This window comes from Peromyscus leucopus, chromosome 15, assembly GCF_004664715.2.
Source record: "Peromyscus leucopus breed LL Stock chromosome 15, UCI_PerLeu_2.1, whole genome shotgun sequence".
NCBI lineage: Eukaryota > Metazoa > Chordata > Mammalia > Rodentia > Cricetidae > Peromyscus > Peromyscus leucopus.
The window spans coordinates 54,385,073-54,403,020 of record NC_051076.1 but is presented as its reverse complement, the minus strand read 5'-3'; the positions used below and the strand labels follow the sequence as shown (position 1 = coordinate 54,403,020).

Genomic DNA, 17,948 nt, shown 5'->3' with positions numbered 1-17,948 from the left:
ATACAGAGAATTCAAGGTCAACTTGGGCTACATGAGACTGAGTCTCAAAGGCAAAAAAAAGGTGTATTGCCCTAATGGAACACTGCCTTACTCTTGCATCACCATGTTTTCTGAAAGGATGGCTGTCTCTGTGGGATGAGGTGATTGTGGTTAATGATATCAACCACTTCTAAATCCTACTTTTCAAGAAGACGTAAAGTCAGTGTTATAAAACCAATGTACTAGGTTTGTATTTTGAATGACCTTTGGAACAAAAGATAAAGTTCTTCATATGTATTCTAAAAATTTGCTAGGCTTGGTTTTGCCTAGTGTGTCTAAAGTCCTTATGGAATCATAAATATAGATAATAAAACCACTAAGCCATGTGGGAAATAGAGGCTAAATATGTAATGGTGTATGGGAACCAGTTCATTAATATTTCCCTTATCCCACATAATTTTAACCTCAAATAAAATCACTTAATTTTTGTTTCAGAAAATTCATAGAGTGGGTAAAGTTATGTATAAACTGATTTTTTTTTGTTTTTTGTTTTTGGAAGAGAAAGGTTTCATGTGTCCTAGGCTAACCTCCAATTAATGGTGTGGCCAAGGATGGCCTTGAACCTTCTGATCCTTGTGCCCCAACCTCCTGTACTAGGATTATAGGTGTGTGCCACCAAATCCAGTTCATGGTTGCTAGGGATTGAATGCAGGGCCTCTAGCATGCTAGATAAGTATCCACCAACTGAGCTACAGCCTCAGCGCCACCCCCACTCCTGCCCCCCCCCCTTAACAGGAAAGTTTATTGAGCTACATTCCCAGTTAATAGTGTATTTCATGTACTCTATGCCAAATATAATTGATGTAGCATACCCCAGATGTACTTCAGATAATTGCATTTTGGAACCTGCTTGTAAAAATGCTTCTCATGGGACTGGAGAGGTGGATCAGTGGTTAAGAGCACTTGCTGCTCTTGCAGAGGACCTGGGTTTCTTAGCACCCACATGGTGGCTCACAACCATCTGTAAGTCCAGTTCAGGAAATCTGATGCCTTTTTCTGGACTCTTCAGGCATTAGGCATGTACACAGTACATGTACACACACATGCATTCATGTAGGCTAAATGCTTATACAACACACAAAAAAAATCTTTATAAAAATGCTTCTCATGATATTTGTTGTCCTCTTATGATAAAGAAATGCATACTTGAGAAATTCATGTTAGCTTCAGTAATAATAGTTTCTTGCATTATGTTTTGGCATTAAATATTATCTAGCTATTAGCTTAGGATCAAACTAAAAAAATGAAAGCAAAAAAGAAACTTCTGATCAGAACTGAATCACTTTTCTTGTCACTGTGACTGAGCATTTAACAATAAGGAAATCAAGGGAGGAAGGCTTTATTGGGCCATAATTTGAGAGGGTACAGTCAGTAGCATCACGGCAGGGAAGGCATGGTGGAGTATGGCAATGAGATGCTTTGGCTGGGACTCCTGGTATATGGTGGACCAGGAAGCAGAGGGCATAGATTATAATTAGAACAGGCTTAGAGCCGGGTGGTGGCGGCACACGCCTTTAATTCCAGCACTTGGGAGGCAGAGCCAAGCGGATCTCTGTGAGTTCGAGGCCAGCCTGGGCTACAGAGTGAGTTCCAGGAAAGGCGCAAAGCTACACAGAGAAACCCTGTCTCAAACAAAATAAAACAAAACAAAAAACAAAACAAAACAAAACCAACCAACCAACCAAACAAACAAACAAACAAGAACAGGCCTAGAGCTCATACGATTCACCCGGATGGTCAACATTTTCTCCAGATAGACACCAGCTACTAAAGGCCATACAACCTCCCAAAATAGTGCTATCAGTGGGGAACCAAGTATTAGAAACATCGGAACCCATGGGGACATTTTTACATCTGTCCTTATAAGAATCATATTGTCTAGCCGGGCGGTGGTGGCGCACGCCTTTAATCAGATTGGACAGAGGCAGGCGATCTCTGAGTTGAGGCCAGCCTGGCTACCAAGTGAGTTCAGAAAGGCGCAAAGCTACATAGAGAAACCCTGTCTCGAAAAACAAAAAAAACAAAAAAAAACAAAAAAAACAAAAACAAACAAACAAAAAAAAGAATCATATTGTCTATTTTGAAACAGAATCCCACTTCATGAAGCTTTGGCTGGCTTGGAACTCACTAAATAAACCTGGGTGGCCTACAGAGATCTACCTGCCCCTGCCTCCCAATAGCTGAGATTAAAGGTGTACATCACCATGCCTGCAAAAACCAAATGGTTTTCTGTGAAGTAATTATTAATCTTTGTCACATATATAATAAAATAGATGAAAATCCTAGAAAGTCCACTTTATGTTTAGTTGACCTATTTTCTCAACTCAGGATAATTTTGATTATAGCACTGTTATGTCAGAATCCAGAGGATTGTAAAAATCTAGAAAAAAAATTATTGGATTCATGAGGTAATAATCTTTTTTTTGTATGTTTGAGTCAGGTTCTCACTAATAGCTCAGGACCTTCTTGCCTCATCTTCTTAAGTGCTGGGATTACAGATGTGCACATGCCTGCCATGGCTTTTTAAAACCTAAGGAGAGTGGTTGGGGATTTAGCTTAGTGGTAGAGTGCTTGCCTAGCAAGCATAAGGCCCTGGGTTAGGTCCTCAGCTCCAAGGGTGGGGGGGAACGGACGGACAAAAAAAAACCTAAGGAGATAAGCACTTGAATAAATTTAAGATATTCTGTTGATGTAAAAAAAAAAGAAAAGAAAGAAAAATGTGACATATGAAAATATCTAAATTATTTTTAGATTTGACTTTGTGTTTCTTTAGATTTTAAAAATGTAGATGTTTTAGTGTGTGGTGGTGGCGCATGCCTTTAATCCCAGCACTTGGGAGGCAGGGACAGTCAGAGCTCTGAGTTCAAGGTCAGCCTGGTCTACAAAGTGAGTTCCAGGAGAGCCAGGGCTGTTACACAGAGAAAAGTTGTCTTGAAAAACAAAAAAGAAAAAAAAAGTGTGCAGGCATGCGTGCATATATGTGTGTGTGTGTGTGTGTAAGAGAATTCATTGGTACAACTTTTATTTCTAGTGTCTTCAGAAGCCTAGCCTGACCTCGGATACAAAGGACAAGGAGTACAAACCCCATGATATTCCCCAGAGGCAGTCTGTACAGCCTTCAGAAACCTGTCCTCCAGCTCGCCGAGCAAAGCGCATGAGAGCAGAGGTAAGTACTTTGGAGGATTGCTTAGTTTCTTGAGTTTAATGCTAATGGCTAGTCATCACTGACTTTCTTATCTATAAGTGCTTTGTAGTTGTGAGCCTTGGTAATCTCTTAAGGGGATACTTCATACGGTTGAGCTTTTACACCACCAATGGGGATGGTGGTATTGCTAATGAGGAAAAGCTTATTAGTTGTTCATAGTTAAAACCCAACAAACAATTGGGGGAATATGTGAAGACAGGGACTTTGTTCATAATAAGTGTCGAATCAGGAACATTTCTACTAAGAAGAGGGAAGAGTTGAGAAGTATGAAGGAAATACTAATGTTTAAAGTGAATAAGATGTGAGGGACATGAGGAAAGGCTGCTAAGACATTTGCTTTAGGATTTTTTTCTTCTCTTCAGAAAGGAAGAATATTCTATTTACTTTGTTTGCATAGAGAGGTCTGAGGACTTTGGATTTCTGTCCAGCTACTTGATAGAATGTGAGTTCTAAGAAATAACTCACTGCTGAGGAGCCTCAAGGCAATATCATGCTTCTGAGTCAATCTTTGCATGTTTAATAATCATTGACAGATTTTTTCTCGTGAATTTAGAGAATCCATTTCTCAATGGAAGAAACTAGTCAAAATGGAAATTACCATTATTTAAAAGCCCAGACATATTTAAATCTCATTAATGTAAAAATTACTTTTTGTGTTTTGAGCATATTCTTTTGAACTTTTGTGACAAGACTACACTGTGTAGCTCAGGCTGGCCTTGAACTTGCTGTGGTCTTGTTTCCTTAGCCTTCTGATTGCTGGGAACATGGGTGTGTTCCATCATGCATGATTCCTTTTGGACCTTTATATATGTAATACATGCTCTAGTGCTGGATGCCTGGGTCTGCCTTGATGATAGATGGGATGATAATTACAAATGTAATGATAATGCCCACAGAAGAAATTCTTTTAGCTGTGAACAGGAGAAAGTGATAAATAGTTCTCCAAACACTTCTGTTATAGACCACAAAGTGGTTTTGTTTTACCATTAAATAGCATTCTAAGTAACAGTGGAACTGAGATTGAATTATATATCCTTAATGAAAAAGTAGGCCTTTTAACAGTTTAATGACGTTACAGGTATAATTTACTTCATAAGATATAAAATTTTTATTTTTTGGTGTATGAATTTTTTGCCTGAATGTATGTCTGTGTGCCATGTAGAGTGCCCATGAAGGACAGAAGAGAGTGTCGGATCCCCTGGGACTGGAGTTAAAGATGGTTGTTAGCTGTCATGTGGATGCTGGGAATCAAACCCAGTTCTCTGGAAGAACAACCAGTGCTCCATCTCTTCAGCCCCAGATGTATAATTGATGACACTGATTCATTAAAATACCAGTGAAACACTGGGGTGGGGGTGGGGAGGCTACTGTGGCATATACCTTTAATCCTAACAATCCTGAGGCAGAGGCCGGCAGCCTGGTCTACAGAGCAAGTTCCAGGACAGCCAGGGATACACAGAGAAACCCTGTCTTGAAAAATCAAAATGATGATGATGATGAGGGATACACAGAGAAACCCTGTCTTGAAATATCAAAATGATGATGATGAAGATGAAGATGAAGCTAGAGAGGTGGCCTAGTGGTTAAGTTTATCCTTCTCTTGCCGAGTACCTGAGTTTGACTCCTAACACCCACCTCCAGCAGCTCACTACCCACCTGTATCTGCAGCTCCAGGAAATCTGATGACTGCTTTAGTCTGTGAGACCTACACACACAAGGGCGTGTGGTGGTACACGTCTTTAATCCCAGCACCCAGGAGGCAGAGGCAAGCAGATATGTGAGTCTGAGGACAGCCTGATCTACATAGCAAAGCTCAGGCTAGCCAGTGACCCCTGTCTTTAAAAAAAAAAAAAAAAAAAAAAAAAATCATTGAAAATTGTGGAAGCTAAGTTTCCACAAATACTGGTGGACCTTTGAAGAGGTTGGCAAAATTTTAGAGGTTAATGAAATTGTGATGTTTTTATAATTGTTTCAGGTTTAGTAATAATTAAAGCAAAAGTTCTAGAGGAAAATAAGGTGTTGATATGTCTATTTTGGGTAGTAATACACCCCTAGTTTGTGTGTAAGAGATTCCTAAGTACTAACAGATAGAAGAAAATATTCATATATATGACAATTTTTTTTAGGCCATGAATATTAAAATAGAACCAGAAGAGGCAACAGAAGCCAGGACTCATAATCTGAGACGCCGAATGGGTTGTCCAACTCCAAAATGTGAAAATGGTAAGAAAGTTTATCCATGAATAAGAAAAATAAAGTAAAAATGGTGATAGCAATTATTTCTTTGGTCACTTGGTTGGGTTTGAGAAATAAAATCTTAATATACTGTTGTCTTTATTCTCATAATTAATAGGCCAGTAGGAAAAAAAAGGAAAAATATGTGTATTTGGAAAATAAATGAATTTCTCAGTTGTCTAGGTGCTGTTTTTGAAATTTAGTTCAATAAATTCACTTAAAAGACAAAAGATGAGGCGGGCGGTGGTGGCGCACGCCTTTAATCCCAGCACTCAGGAGGCAGAGGCAGGCGGATCTCTGTGAGTTCGAGGCCAGCCTGGGCTACCAAGTGAGTTCCAGGAAAGTCGCAAAGCTACAGAGAAACCCTGTCTCAAAAAACCAAAAAAAAAAAAAAAAAAAGAAAAGAAAAGAAAAAAGACAAAGTATAGGTTCCTTTTTATTTCAAGGCAAGCAGAGACCTCATCTAGTTTGAAATTCAGTTGATGATGCTTGCATGGCTGTCACTTGATAGAAGCTGTTGAAAGGTGTTGTCCATTTTCCTGCTTTCTTTCCCCTATTTTCTCCCCATCTCTTGTAAGATAAAGTCTTCTGTATATTCTTGCCTGGCTTCAAACTCTTCAGTTTTGACCCTCCTTGTCTCTGTCTCCCAAGTGCTGGCATTATAGGAATGTGCTACCACACCTGGCTAGAGGTAAATTTGTGGTTCTCATAGGATAAGTACTGTGTTGTATTACACATGGGCATATACAAATGCAGTATTAAAATGAGCTCTTCATAGACATTAATGTGTTAGGGAAAAGGATATATAAAATATAGTGGGAAATAAACAGCTGTGAATCAGAGTCCTTCAGTTCTTTGAGATGGGTTTGTTGTGAATTAATCACTTGATAGTTCAATAATTGATTACTCAGTTTAGCCAAAATTACCAGGTTTTGGAGCCAGGAAGTAGTCTTAGATTATAAAGAGACAGTCTATAATGTGATAGAGACCTGGTTGGTGAGTTGTTGATATCTATCCCTGTCCGGAGCAAGAGCAATGTCTTGTCCTTGTTAATTTTTCTTTGAGACATGGTCAGTCTCACTATATAGCTCTGACTGGCCTGGAACTCACAGAGATCATTCTTTCTCTGCCTCCTGGGTGTTGGGATTAAATATATGTGCTACCACGCCCTGCACATGTCATATTCTTAATTAAAGAACACTTTAGTTCCCATTTTGAAGGCACACACATATAAACAGCATATTCATAATAGAACTCACATGCTAAAATTTAATTGAGGTCAGTTTGTATTTTATCATAATCAGTATTAACTCTTGTATATAGTAACACTGGGTGTTATTAAATGAAAATAAACATGGAATTATGTTTGTGTAGAGTTATGTTGGGAGAGGAGGAAGAGGATGAGGTGAGATAGGAAGCAGAGATAAGCATAGTCCATACAGAAAGAACTAACTTTGGATTGCCTCCTGTAGAGAAAGAAGTGAAAAGTAACATCAAACAAGAACCCACTGAGAAGAAGGACTGCACGTTAGAAAGTGAGAAGGAAAAGCCCAAGAGTCGATCTAAGAAAAGCACTAATGCTGTGAGTTGACAACTGACTTCTCCCTTACCCCCATTTTCTCCTTTTCCTCCTTTGATTACTTACTCTTTTTTTTTTTTTCTTTTCTTTTTCGAAACAGGATCTCTCCATATTCAAGGTGGCCTTGGATTTGTAATTCTGTCCCAGCCTCCTGAGTAGCTGGGATTATAGAAGTCCACCCTTCCTCTCCCTCCCTCTCCCTCTCCCTCCTGGTGGGGACCAAACTCGGGGACTTGCACATTCTAGGCAAGCACTCTAACACTGAACTACACACCCAGCTCTGGGAAATGAGCAGCATATTTTTATGGAACACGGGCCTTTCATATGCTAAACAAGTACTCTACCACTGAACTTCATCCTAGCCTATTCCTCTGCCCCTTTTGTGAAAATCCCTTTACCTATAAGCTTATCCTTATGTGCATTATTTAGTTTTAACAAATGAGAGATATTTTAATGTCTGTTTGATCAGTTTAGAAGTAAGGAAATACCTGGTTCTAGTAAGCATTGGTAGTTGTGATTTATTTCTTTTGGAATTTGTTCAGTTTGTACTGGATAGTAAAGAAGTGCATTGACCTGTTCACCACCTCATTAGCCTACCTGCAGAGGAGCTGAAGGGTAGATCAGAAGTCACATTGACATTCTGTACCTGCAAGGGGGAAATGAACAAGAAAGAAGAGAGGAAGGAAAGGAGAGGAGGCACCAGGGGTGGGGTTTAGAGGGTGAGCTGGAGAATTTAACTCGCAGTTGGAACATTAGTTGAAAGTGATGCTTATGCTAGATGTGGTGTCTCCTGCCTGCAATCCTGGTTCTCAGAGGCTGAGGTAGGAAGGAGGAGTGCTGAGAGCTCAAACCCTAACATGGGTTACAGAGCCAAACACACAGAATCTCTCCAGTTTAGTATTAGAAAGTATCAGCTTGACCTCAGAGATCCAGACAGTAGTGTCTTTAAATTGGTAATGATCTCACTGTTCCTTTCCCACCACACATACAAGAAAATACAGTAAGAGAATGTGCAGAGTCCAGATTTTCTTCCTTTAATTATAAACAGATTTAGCAAGTTAGACTTCCTGTTAGTTGACTTCTCAGCTCTCTGTTAGTAGGTTGTTATATATTAGATGTGGGGAGGAAGCTGCCATATGAAAATATCACAGACTCCATAGCTTAAATAACAGTGTTTTGCAGTTCTGCAAGTATATAAACTCAAGGCATCGGCAGGGTTGATTTCTTCTGAGGCCACTATGTCTTCTACTGATTGTGTGTGTGTGTGTGTGTGTGTGTGTGTGTGTGTGTGTGTGTGTGTGTGTGACAGATCATATGTAACTAATAAAAATAACTATGCTTTATTGTTGGGTATTTGGGGGATTTTTCTGTCTCTCTTTTAAGGGGTGTGGGGAGGTTCATGTGGCAGACCTTGGCCTTGAACTCATGATCCCCACCCCTTCCTGCCTCTGCCGTCAAGGACTGGTATTACAGGTTTGCATCCCAGCAGGGGACACCCATCCCAACTCTAGAATTGAAGTCAAATTGGTAGGATTTTGGTTTTTGTTTATTTGTTTTTTTGAGTCAGGGTTTCTTTGTGTAGCCCTGGCTGTCCTGGATCTCTCTCTTTCTGTAAACCCGGCTGTCCTCAAATGCAGAGATATACCTGCCTCTGTTGCTTTGTTTCTTAACCTACTCTTGTGTGCATAGCACAGTCAATTGTGATGAGGTATCTCTGAAGCCCAGGCTAGCATTGAAATCCTAGACCTCCTGTCATAACTTCCCAGGGCCATGATTACAGACATCTTCCACTACACCTGGCTCCAGAGTATTTGTTTAATGTCGTTAATTATTTCACTAATAACTTATTACCTATGAGGATTATCTTAAATTTACCAAATAATGACTTTATATAAAAAATTGGGCCGGGCGGTGGTGGCGCACGCCTTTAATCCCAGCACTCGGGAGGCAGAGACAGGTGGATCTCTGTGAGTTCGAGGCCAGCCTGGGCTACCAAGTGAGTTCCAGGAAAGGCGCAAAGCTACACAGAGAAACCCTGTCTCGAAAAAAAAAAAAAAATTGAAAGAGCTTGGAGATTGGAGTTCAGCATTGGGAACACATGTGATAGTGAAATACTACTTATAGAAGGTGCAGCCTTTTAATTCAGACTACGCATGGGCTGCAGAGATGGCTCATTAGGTAAATACACTGATGCTCCACTTGATCAGACTTTATTCTCTGGAACTCGTGTGGTAGAAGAGACTTCTGACTTTTACATGTTGACTGTGCTATGCATACACAGATACAAGCATTCACAAAAATGTGTAAATTAAAATTGCACACACTTACACACACCATATGTGGCCTGGCACATGACTGTCTGGTAGAACACTTGCCTAGTAGTAGCATGTTTGAGGCTGAGCTTGATTCCTTAGCATCACAAAAACAAGGTGTGCTTCACACCTATAAACACACTACTTAAAGGTGGAGTCAGGATCACAAGTTCAAGTTATCCTCAACTAAGCAGTAAGAGGCCACTTGCGTTACATGGAGACCCTCAGAACAAGATAAGGCAAGATGAAAAAAAAATCACAGAATCAAATAATAGCTCACCCTCCTTTGTTCTCTGTTTATTTTCATTGCTGTAGGTGGACCTGTATGTATGCCTCTTATGTGGCAGCGGCAATGACGAGGACCGGCTACTCCTGTGTGATGGCTGCGATGACAGTTATCACACCTTCTGCTTGATTCCCCCTCTTCACGATGTCCCCAAGGGAGACTGGAGGTGTCCTAAGTGTTTGGCTCAAGTAAGAACTGAGATAAGATAAGATAAGACTGAGAAAGAAGACTGCTTTTGAAACATTTTCTGTTGCCTATGGGTTTTAGATTTAACAATAATAATGAAGTCCATGAACAAAACTAGGCTTCGAAGTGAATAGGAAAGAGGTTTTACAAAGTTCCACAGTGTATGTGTGTGTGTGTGTGTGTGTGTGTGTGTGTGTGTGTTCAGAGGCAGAACATTTTTATTTATTCACCAACAAATTCATTGTAAAAAAAAATTATGTTCTTTTTAGGAATTTATAAGTACTTAACAGCTTAGATTATTTCACAAGGCATAGGTACTCATTGTTAATATCTTAGTGTATACTCATCCAGACTTTTTTTTTTTGCTCTGTATGATGTATGTTGGGGTGAGGGATGTTTTTATTTGTCAGTGTGCTTGTGTGCATCTGTTCCATCTGCGACAGGGTCTCTGCTGAGCCTGAAGCACATTAATTTACTCAAAACTGACAGGTCAGAGAGCTTCAAGGACCCACCTTTCTCCATCACCCCTACCTACCAAGCACTGGGGACCTGGCTGTTCTCAGGATATCAATTCAGGTCCTTATGCTTGTGTGGCAGGCACTTCATTGATAGAGCCAGTTCCCATGCCAGACACTCTCTTTTAAAAAATGGAATTATATTAGACAACGAATTTTAGTAATTTACTCTTTTATCTTCAATATTTTCTCTGTAGTGTATCTAGTGCTGATATTTTAACAACATATAACTGAGTTCGTTGTTACCACTATAAGGAAGTACTCAGTCATTGGAATGTTACATTTTGTGTTAGAATTAGATTCTTTTTTTTTTTTTTTTTCTGAGACAGGGTTTCTCTGTGTAGCTTTGTGCCTTTCCTGGAGCTCACTTGGTAGCCAGGCTGCCTCGACTACAGAGATCGCCTGCCTTGTCCGAGTGCTGGGATTAAAGGCGTGCGCCACCAACGCCCGGCTTAGAATTAGATTCTAACATTAAGGTTTTTCATTATGCTGCTTAGAGCTAAAGGTCCTAGAGGTTTTCTGTATAGCCATAGTGTCACATGAGATGGCCCCCCAGGACAGGTTATTATGGAACTTGGAAAGGGTCCATGGTGTCAAATATATACTCATATTTAAATGTTTAAATATTTAATATCTGGATAGAGATGACCATAAAAATGGGTCTGGATTTTCAAATCTATTGACTTCATATGGAGGGCAGTCTCATGTTGCCCTGTGAACCTCTTAGTGTTTTGTTTTTAAAAGGATTTGATAGCGTTATTTAGTTACCATTAAATGCTGCTGGTCTGAGAGCTGTTTTGTTTCTATCTGGTTATTAATTTCTATTTTGATTTTTTTCGAGACAGGGTTTCTCCGTGTAGTTTTGGTGCCTGTCCTGGAACTCACTCTGTAGCCCAGGCTGGCCTCGAATTCACAGAGATCCTCTTGCTCTGCCTCTTGAGTGCTGGGATTAAAGGCGTGCACCACCACCGCCCGTCTTATGTTGATTTTATAGTTTAAATTCTTGAACATTATTCCTCATTTTTAACACTGATCCTGAAAGCAAATCAAAGTTAAAAAATTGTAATTGTTAAAAAGTATCTTATTTGCTCAGTACCAAATACAAATTATTTACTCACTGTAAATTACAATCTCATGCTTCAGACATTTTTCTAATCTAAGACTAATAGAATGAAAATCTTAAAACAGTTATCCTCGTGACTATTGGGTAGATGCACTTGGCATTTTCAAGTGACACCTAGTACACTAATTTTCTTTTTCCTATGCAGGAATGTAGCAAGCCCCAAGAAGCGTTTGGCTTTGAACAAGCAGCAAGGGATTATACTCTGCGCACGTTTGGGGAGATGGCAGACTCCTTTAAATCCGATTACTTCAACATGCCAGTCCATGTATGTAGATCTATACTAATTTGGGTTAGAATTTTACAAATGTTATTAATTAGTTAGTTAGTTAGTTAGTTTACTTACGTGTGTGTTGGTGGTACTCAGGCAACAATGTACATGTGGAAATTAAAGACAGCTTGTGGAAGTTGGTTTTCTCCTACTATGTGTGTTTAGGGATTGAGCTCAAGTCATCGGCTTGGCACCATGTGCCAGGTCATCTCACTAAGCTGTGATTTAAGGTTTATGTTATGTTACTTGGTTCTCAGTTGTATAGCCCCAGCTAGCATGGAATTCACTGTGTAGACCAAGCCCGCCTTGAACTCTGAGATCCATGCGCCTCCGCCTCCCAAATGCTGGGATTAAAGGGGGCTATACCACACCTGGCTAATTACACATTTGTTGTTTTGTTTTGTCTTAATAAGTTAGCTGATGAGGAAAAAAGAGTTAACATTTACACTGTAGACAGTTTCTCTTCAACTCTATTACTGGAGAAAGAAAAGCTCCATTCATTGAAGCCACAAAGAAGTGGATAAAGGTTTCACTCTGGCAGCCATTGTACAGAAGGAAACTAGTAGAACGTTTAATGATAGTACAGTTTCACAGTGCTTTGTGTCAGAATGTCTTCATTTAAGTGCACTGTGTACTGTGTCTTGGGAACATGTTTATTACATTTTGTTGTCTAATTATTAGATTGTAAGCTTTACAGTAAGATTCCATTTTTACTTCTTGTTGACTTAGAATATAAGCAGGTATTTTCAATATTTAATATTCTATCAAATAATTCAAAATTATATTGTTTTCAGTGTAATTCTGGATATTTAAGCTCTGGTTTTTCCTCACTTATGTGTGCCATAACAAACAGCTCATACATGAGATCTCTGCAGTTGGATGATTCTGAGGTTACATGAGAGTTTTGATCTCTATGGCATTCCAGCAATGTATTAATGATCCTGAAAGTCCTTTATGTCATGAATATTAGCTTTTAGTTCCCTAACATTTTCTTTCTAATGTATATCCCACTTGAAGTTTTATTTTGACTCCCCATGAATTTTAGTATTTTCCTATATAATCACTCATGTTGATTGGCTTATGATATCTGTTATTGGATCTTTATTTTACTTAAAAGCTGAAGACACTAAGGGCCAGACATGTAAGTTATTTGCCTCTACTCAGAACAGTTCCTTGATAATTTGATAGCTCTATATTGTTGGATGTGCTGAGGCAACGATCTTTGGTTCATATTCTTCAATTTCTTATTTTATTTTATTATAATCTTTTTTAGATTTATTCATTTTTGTTTTTGATGTTGGAGTATTTTCCCTGCATGTATGAATGTGCAACATGTGTATGCTTTGTACCCATGGAGGTTAGAAGATGGCATAGGATCCTCTGGATCTGGAGTTACAGATGGTACATGTGGGTGCTGGAAATCAAACTAGGGTCCTCTGTAAGAGCAACAAGTGCTCTTAACCACTAGACCATCTCTCTAGCCTCCTTATTTTTTTTAATTCATGTTTGTCTGTATTACTTTCATCCAGGTTTAGTCAAATAATGTGTTAAGAAACATTTATATAACACCAGGTTGGGTGTTATATTTCTCAGAAAACAAAAGTATATTTCAGATTATTAAAAAAAAACCAAAACAGGTCATTTTACTTTCCTTGGCCTCTCTTTGTAGTTGTGGTTTGTGTTGTGATCAAGGAACATTGATTTTTTTTTTAAAATTTCATATTTTTGTTTATTTTGTTTTTGCATCCCAAGCAAGGTTTTCTATTCTCCCAGTTCCCCCCACCTCCCTTCCCATTCCTCTTCCTTTTTGTCTTTAGATATGGACTGGTCTGCCAGGGACATCAGCCAGCCATGGTCTGTCAAGTTGTAGTGAGACTAGACACCTCCCCGTCTTTCTATTAAGGCTGGATGAGGCAATCAGTAGGAGGAATAGGTCCCAAGAGCAGGTAACGAGTCAGAGACAGCCCCTGCTGTCGCTGTTAGAGTTCACAGAAGACCTAGGTTACACACTAACATGTGAGCAGAGCTCCTAGGTTGTCAGGTCCTGGTTTTAGTCTCTGTGAAGCCCCTAGGAGCCCAGATTAGTTGGGAACTTGAATTCATAATCAATTCTTATAGTTCTTAATTAAAAAATTTATTCTAGAAAATAGAGTTGTTGCCTGAATCACCCAAGAATATCACCTGTGGGAAATTATGGACAGTTTTTTTTTTTTTTTTTTTTTTCTTAGCAAGTTAATCTGTGATTCTCATCTCTTAACTAGTCATAAACAACTTGTGAATGAATGGAAAAGTTACTCTTCCAGTTTCCTTGTACTTCCAGATGGTTCCTACAGAGCTGGTAGAGAAGGAGTTCTGGCGACTGGTGAGCACTATTGAAGAGGATGTCACGGTGGAGTATGGAGCGGATATCGCCTCAAAGGAGTTTGGCAGTGGCTTCCCTGTACGAGATGGGAAAATCAAGATTTCCCCTGAGGAAGAGGTAGGTTCCAACTCTAGGGACTTGTAGTGTGAGGCGGAGCTCTACATCTAAAGCACAGTGTTGATCTAAATGTTGATACTAGAGGAGTGCCATCCTCAGTGTAACAGTTGGGTCCTTGTGAGTGCCTTGGAAACTGTGTGTTGAAATTCTGTTTGGTCAGCTTGAATTATTTAGAATTACTCTCAGTACAGTCTTATTTACTGGATTTTTAATATCTTCAAGAAAAATTAAGTCCTCAAAAAGTTCTAGTCCTGATTATTCACTACAGTATGGTGATTATAGGACATTATTAACACCCTTTCCTTCAGGTTCTAACCTTGAGTTCTTTAAAATAACCCGAGGGCCAGGCAGTGGTGCCTTTAATCCCAGGAGGCAGAGGCAGGCAGATCTCTGAGTTCCAGGTCAGCCTGGGTTACAGAGTGAGTTCCAGGAAAGGTTCCAGAGCTACACAGAGAAACCCTGTCTCAAAAAAAAAAAAAAAAAAAAAAAAGCCAAAAACATAAGAAACAAACCCAAATCAAGACCTTGCTTAACTTTAATGTTTATATGCTAGTAGACTCATAAACCCAAACTATTTCTCTGTCAGATTTAAAATGTGTATGTGGGTGTTCATTTTCTGTTTTACACACCCACAGAGAAGTATATATCATGTGTACAGCTTAGCTAGTCCTGAGCACAGGGTACCCAGCACTAGAACAAGAAAGTAGGATAGACTAGAGTGACAGGCCTTCTCTGCTTTTCGTCTTCATCACATCCCTCCTTGAGGACAACCACTATTACCTTACACATCCCAACTTCTGACGATGTACATTAGTTTGGCTGGCTTTAACTTCATCTAATGAGTTTTATGTTCTTCTCTATCCTAAAACAAAACAAAACAGGGTAGATGTGCTTATACAGTTCCACTTATGTAAAGTCTAAACCAGACAGAGCTAGAGATCATCATAGTGGCAGTCTACTTTGACCCCTAAACCCTTCATTTTTTCTTAAAGGAGTTCTTTTTCTTCCCCCACCCCCAGGACAGGTTTTCTCTGTGAAACAGTCCTGGCTCTCCTGGTACTTACTCTGTAGACCAGGCTGACCTTGAACTCACTGAGACCTGCCTGCCTCTGCTTCCTGAGTGCTAGGATCAGAGGCGCGCACCACCGCCTGGCTGAAGGAGCTCTTTAGACAATCGGTAGGGGCTGGAGAAATGGCTCAGCAGTTTTACAAGCGCTTGTTTCCCTTCCAGAGGAACCTGGGCAGTTTCCTGCACCCAGGACAAGCTGCTCACAATTGCCTTTGTTTGCCTCTAGTTCAAGAGTGCTTGATGTCCTTTTTGTCCTTAAGTATCTGCACACATGTATCACAACCCGGTCAATATAGATAAATATAATTAAATAAGAAAGGAACAAATAAACATTTCTAAAGTGTTAGCATGATACTGCTGAAACTTTATCCTCTTTTTTTTCTTGCTCCTTTTAGGAGTATCTTGATAGTGGCTGGAATTTGAACAATATGCCAGTGATGGAGCAGTCTGTCCTCGCTCATATTACTGCTGATATATGTGGCATGAAACTCCCTTGGTTGTATGTGGGCATGTGCTTTTCTTCCTTCTGTTGGCATATTGAAGACCATTGGAGCTATTCAATCAACTACCTGCACTGGTGAGAAATTCTATATGGAGCCTATGAACAGTGTGTAAGCTGGGTAGGAAGATTCCCTCTTTCAGATATGTGTTGCCTATGTCTGAAGGCAGTGGGTTCCTTTTGTTTTAGCTTATGTTAGATTAGATTTCCTATCACGTTAGGACACTTTACAAAAGTTCTACAGCCTCTGAAATCATACACTAGTTTAGTGTATAGGATGTTTCTAGGAATAGTATAGTTTTTATATGAATTCAGTAAAGTGTTTACTAACAGGTTAAAAAAAGCACTGTGTAGTGTTTTCGATACAGGAAATCTCATTTGGTAGTCATGGTAATCCATGTATTCCATTGGGGATGAGCAGATCCTTGGGACTATCAGTTTCCTTTTGTTGTACTGAATTCTGACATGTAACACCTCAACCTTTCTAATCTGTGCAGACTTGTGAACTTTATACTGTTTGAACTTTTCACCCAAAGCCATTTGTCCCTACATTTGTTTCCACCTCCCCTATTTCTTCTACTTCAAAGTTTAAAAATATTTTAAAATCTATAACCCACTCTAATCCAACAGTGGAATTTAAGGATGTACCACAAGAAAGAAAGAGTTGCCATATGGATATGCAACATGGTTCTGCTTCCCTAGGCAATTGCCCCAGCTGTAACAGGAAGATGATGTTTATCATACCTCACAGGGGTGGCACAGATTAATTGGTTGACAATTTAAAGTTCTTTGAAGAATAAGGGCACTTTATAAATGCTAATTGCCTTATTTGTATTTGATTTAAACCTTTTCCAGCAGAATGGGCAAGGGAAAAGGAAGATTGAAGGTTGCCATCCCTTCTCAGTTGATGAAGGAAGTTGTGTATCCTCTAACAAATGTGATTCTTAAAAACTCTATAAGTCTGCATTTTGTGAAGTGGGGTCTGGGATGATGATGACCTCAGATGCAAAGTATCATTTTTTGTACTTGAAGGGAAAATGCACTATATATGTTCCACTCACATTTCTAATGTTACTTCTTTGATTTGAACATTTGTTTGTAGCTCAGTCTTATAGAACAAGATCAGAAAAATGTGAACTGCTTTACTTTGTGTGTGTATGTGTGTGTGTGTGTTATTAAAAATTGATTGACTTTCATAATCTGATTTTAGGGGTGAGCCAAAAACCTGGTATGGAGTTCCAGGATATGCTGCCGAGCAGCTAGAAAATGTAATGAAGAAACTAGCTCCAGAGCTATTTGTGTCCCAGCCAGATCTCCTCCACCAGCTTGTGACCATCATGAACCCCAACACTCTGATGACTCATGAAGTGCCTGTATGTTCTGAGTTAATCCTCCTGCTACTCAGCTTATTCACTACTTCTCTATTACTGTTTTATTTCTTTATTTTTTTAAAAGTTATTTGGTACTTTGAGGGCCAGGCTGTGGTGGCGCACACCTTTAATCCCAGTACTCGGGAGGCAGAGCCTGGCGGATCTCTTGAGTTCGAGGCCAGCCTGGTCTACAGAGTGAGTTCCAGGACAGGCACCAAAACAACACAGAAAACCCTGTCTTGAAAAAACAAACAAACAAACAAACAAACAAAAAAAACCCAAACAAACAAAAAGTTATTTGCTATTTTCATAAGATAACTTGATAATAGAAGCAGCTGTTTGGTGCTGTATAGCATAATCCAATGGGCTAGGTGCTTAGACACCATAAAAACTAATTTGTTGTAGTTGATATCTAGGTTACTGAACAGACTTGCTTTGCAAATGAGTGCAGTACTTTTTAGTGTCATTATCACTAATGATTTCTGTACTATAAATTTTGTTTATAACTTTAGTCAACAAAAATATATAAACAGTTACTTGTAATACAAAATAGTTTACTATGAAAATGGCTAGCTTCTGTTACAATTTGACCAAAACTCCGGTTTTAAAATCTTTTTAAAAATATTGATAAATTTTATGTGTTGATATGTGTACCTGAGTGTTTTTTATGTGCACCATGTACATGAGTCTGGAGTTCAGACGAGATATTGGATCTGCTGGACCTGGAGTAACAGGTGGTTGTGAGCTGCCACATGGGTGTGGGGGAACTGAACCCCACTCAGT

General features: G+C 39.3%; 1 protein-coding gene across 1 annotated transcript in view; it reads left to right on the top strand.

The window, feature by feature from the left end:
- Kdm5b (lysine demethylase 5B) overlaps positions 1–17,948 on the top strand; it is a 77,134-nt gene that overhangs the window by 33,424 nt on the left and 25,762 nt on the right. The window contains exons 5-12 of the mRNA XM_028876625.2: positions 3,071–3,205; positions 5,371–5,467; positions 6,952–7,061; positions 9,686–9,844; positions 11,626–11,745; positions 14,069–14,227; positions 15,692–15,873; positions 17,006–17,168. Coding sequence (XP_028732458.1) covers positions 3,071–3,205; positions 5,371–5,467; positions 6,952–7,061; positions 9,686–9,844; positions 11,626–11,745; positions 14,069–14,227; positions 15,692–15,873; positions 17,006–17,168 — 1,125 coding nt within the window. The remainder of the gene's footprint in view (positions 1–3,070; positions 3,206–5,370; positions 5,468–6,951; positions 7,062–9,685; positions 9,845–11,625; positions 11,746–14,068; positions 14,228–15,691; positions 15,874–17,005; positions 17,169–17,948) is intronic.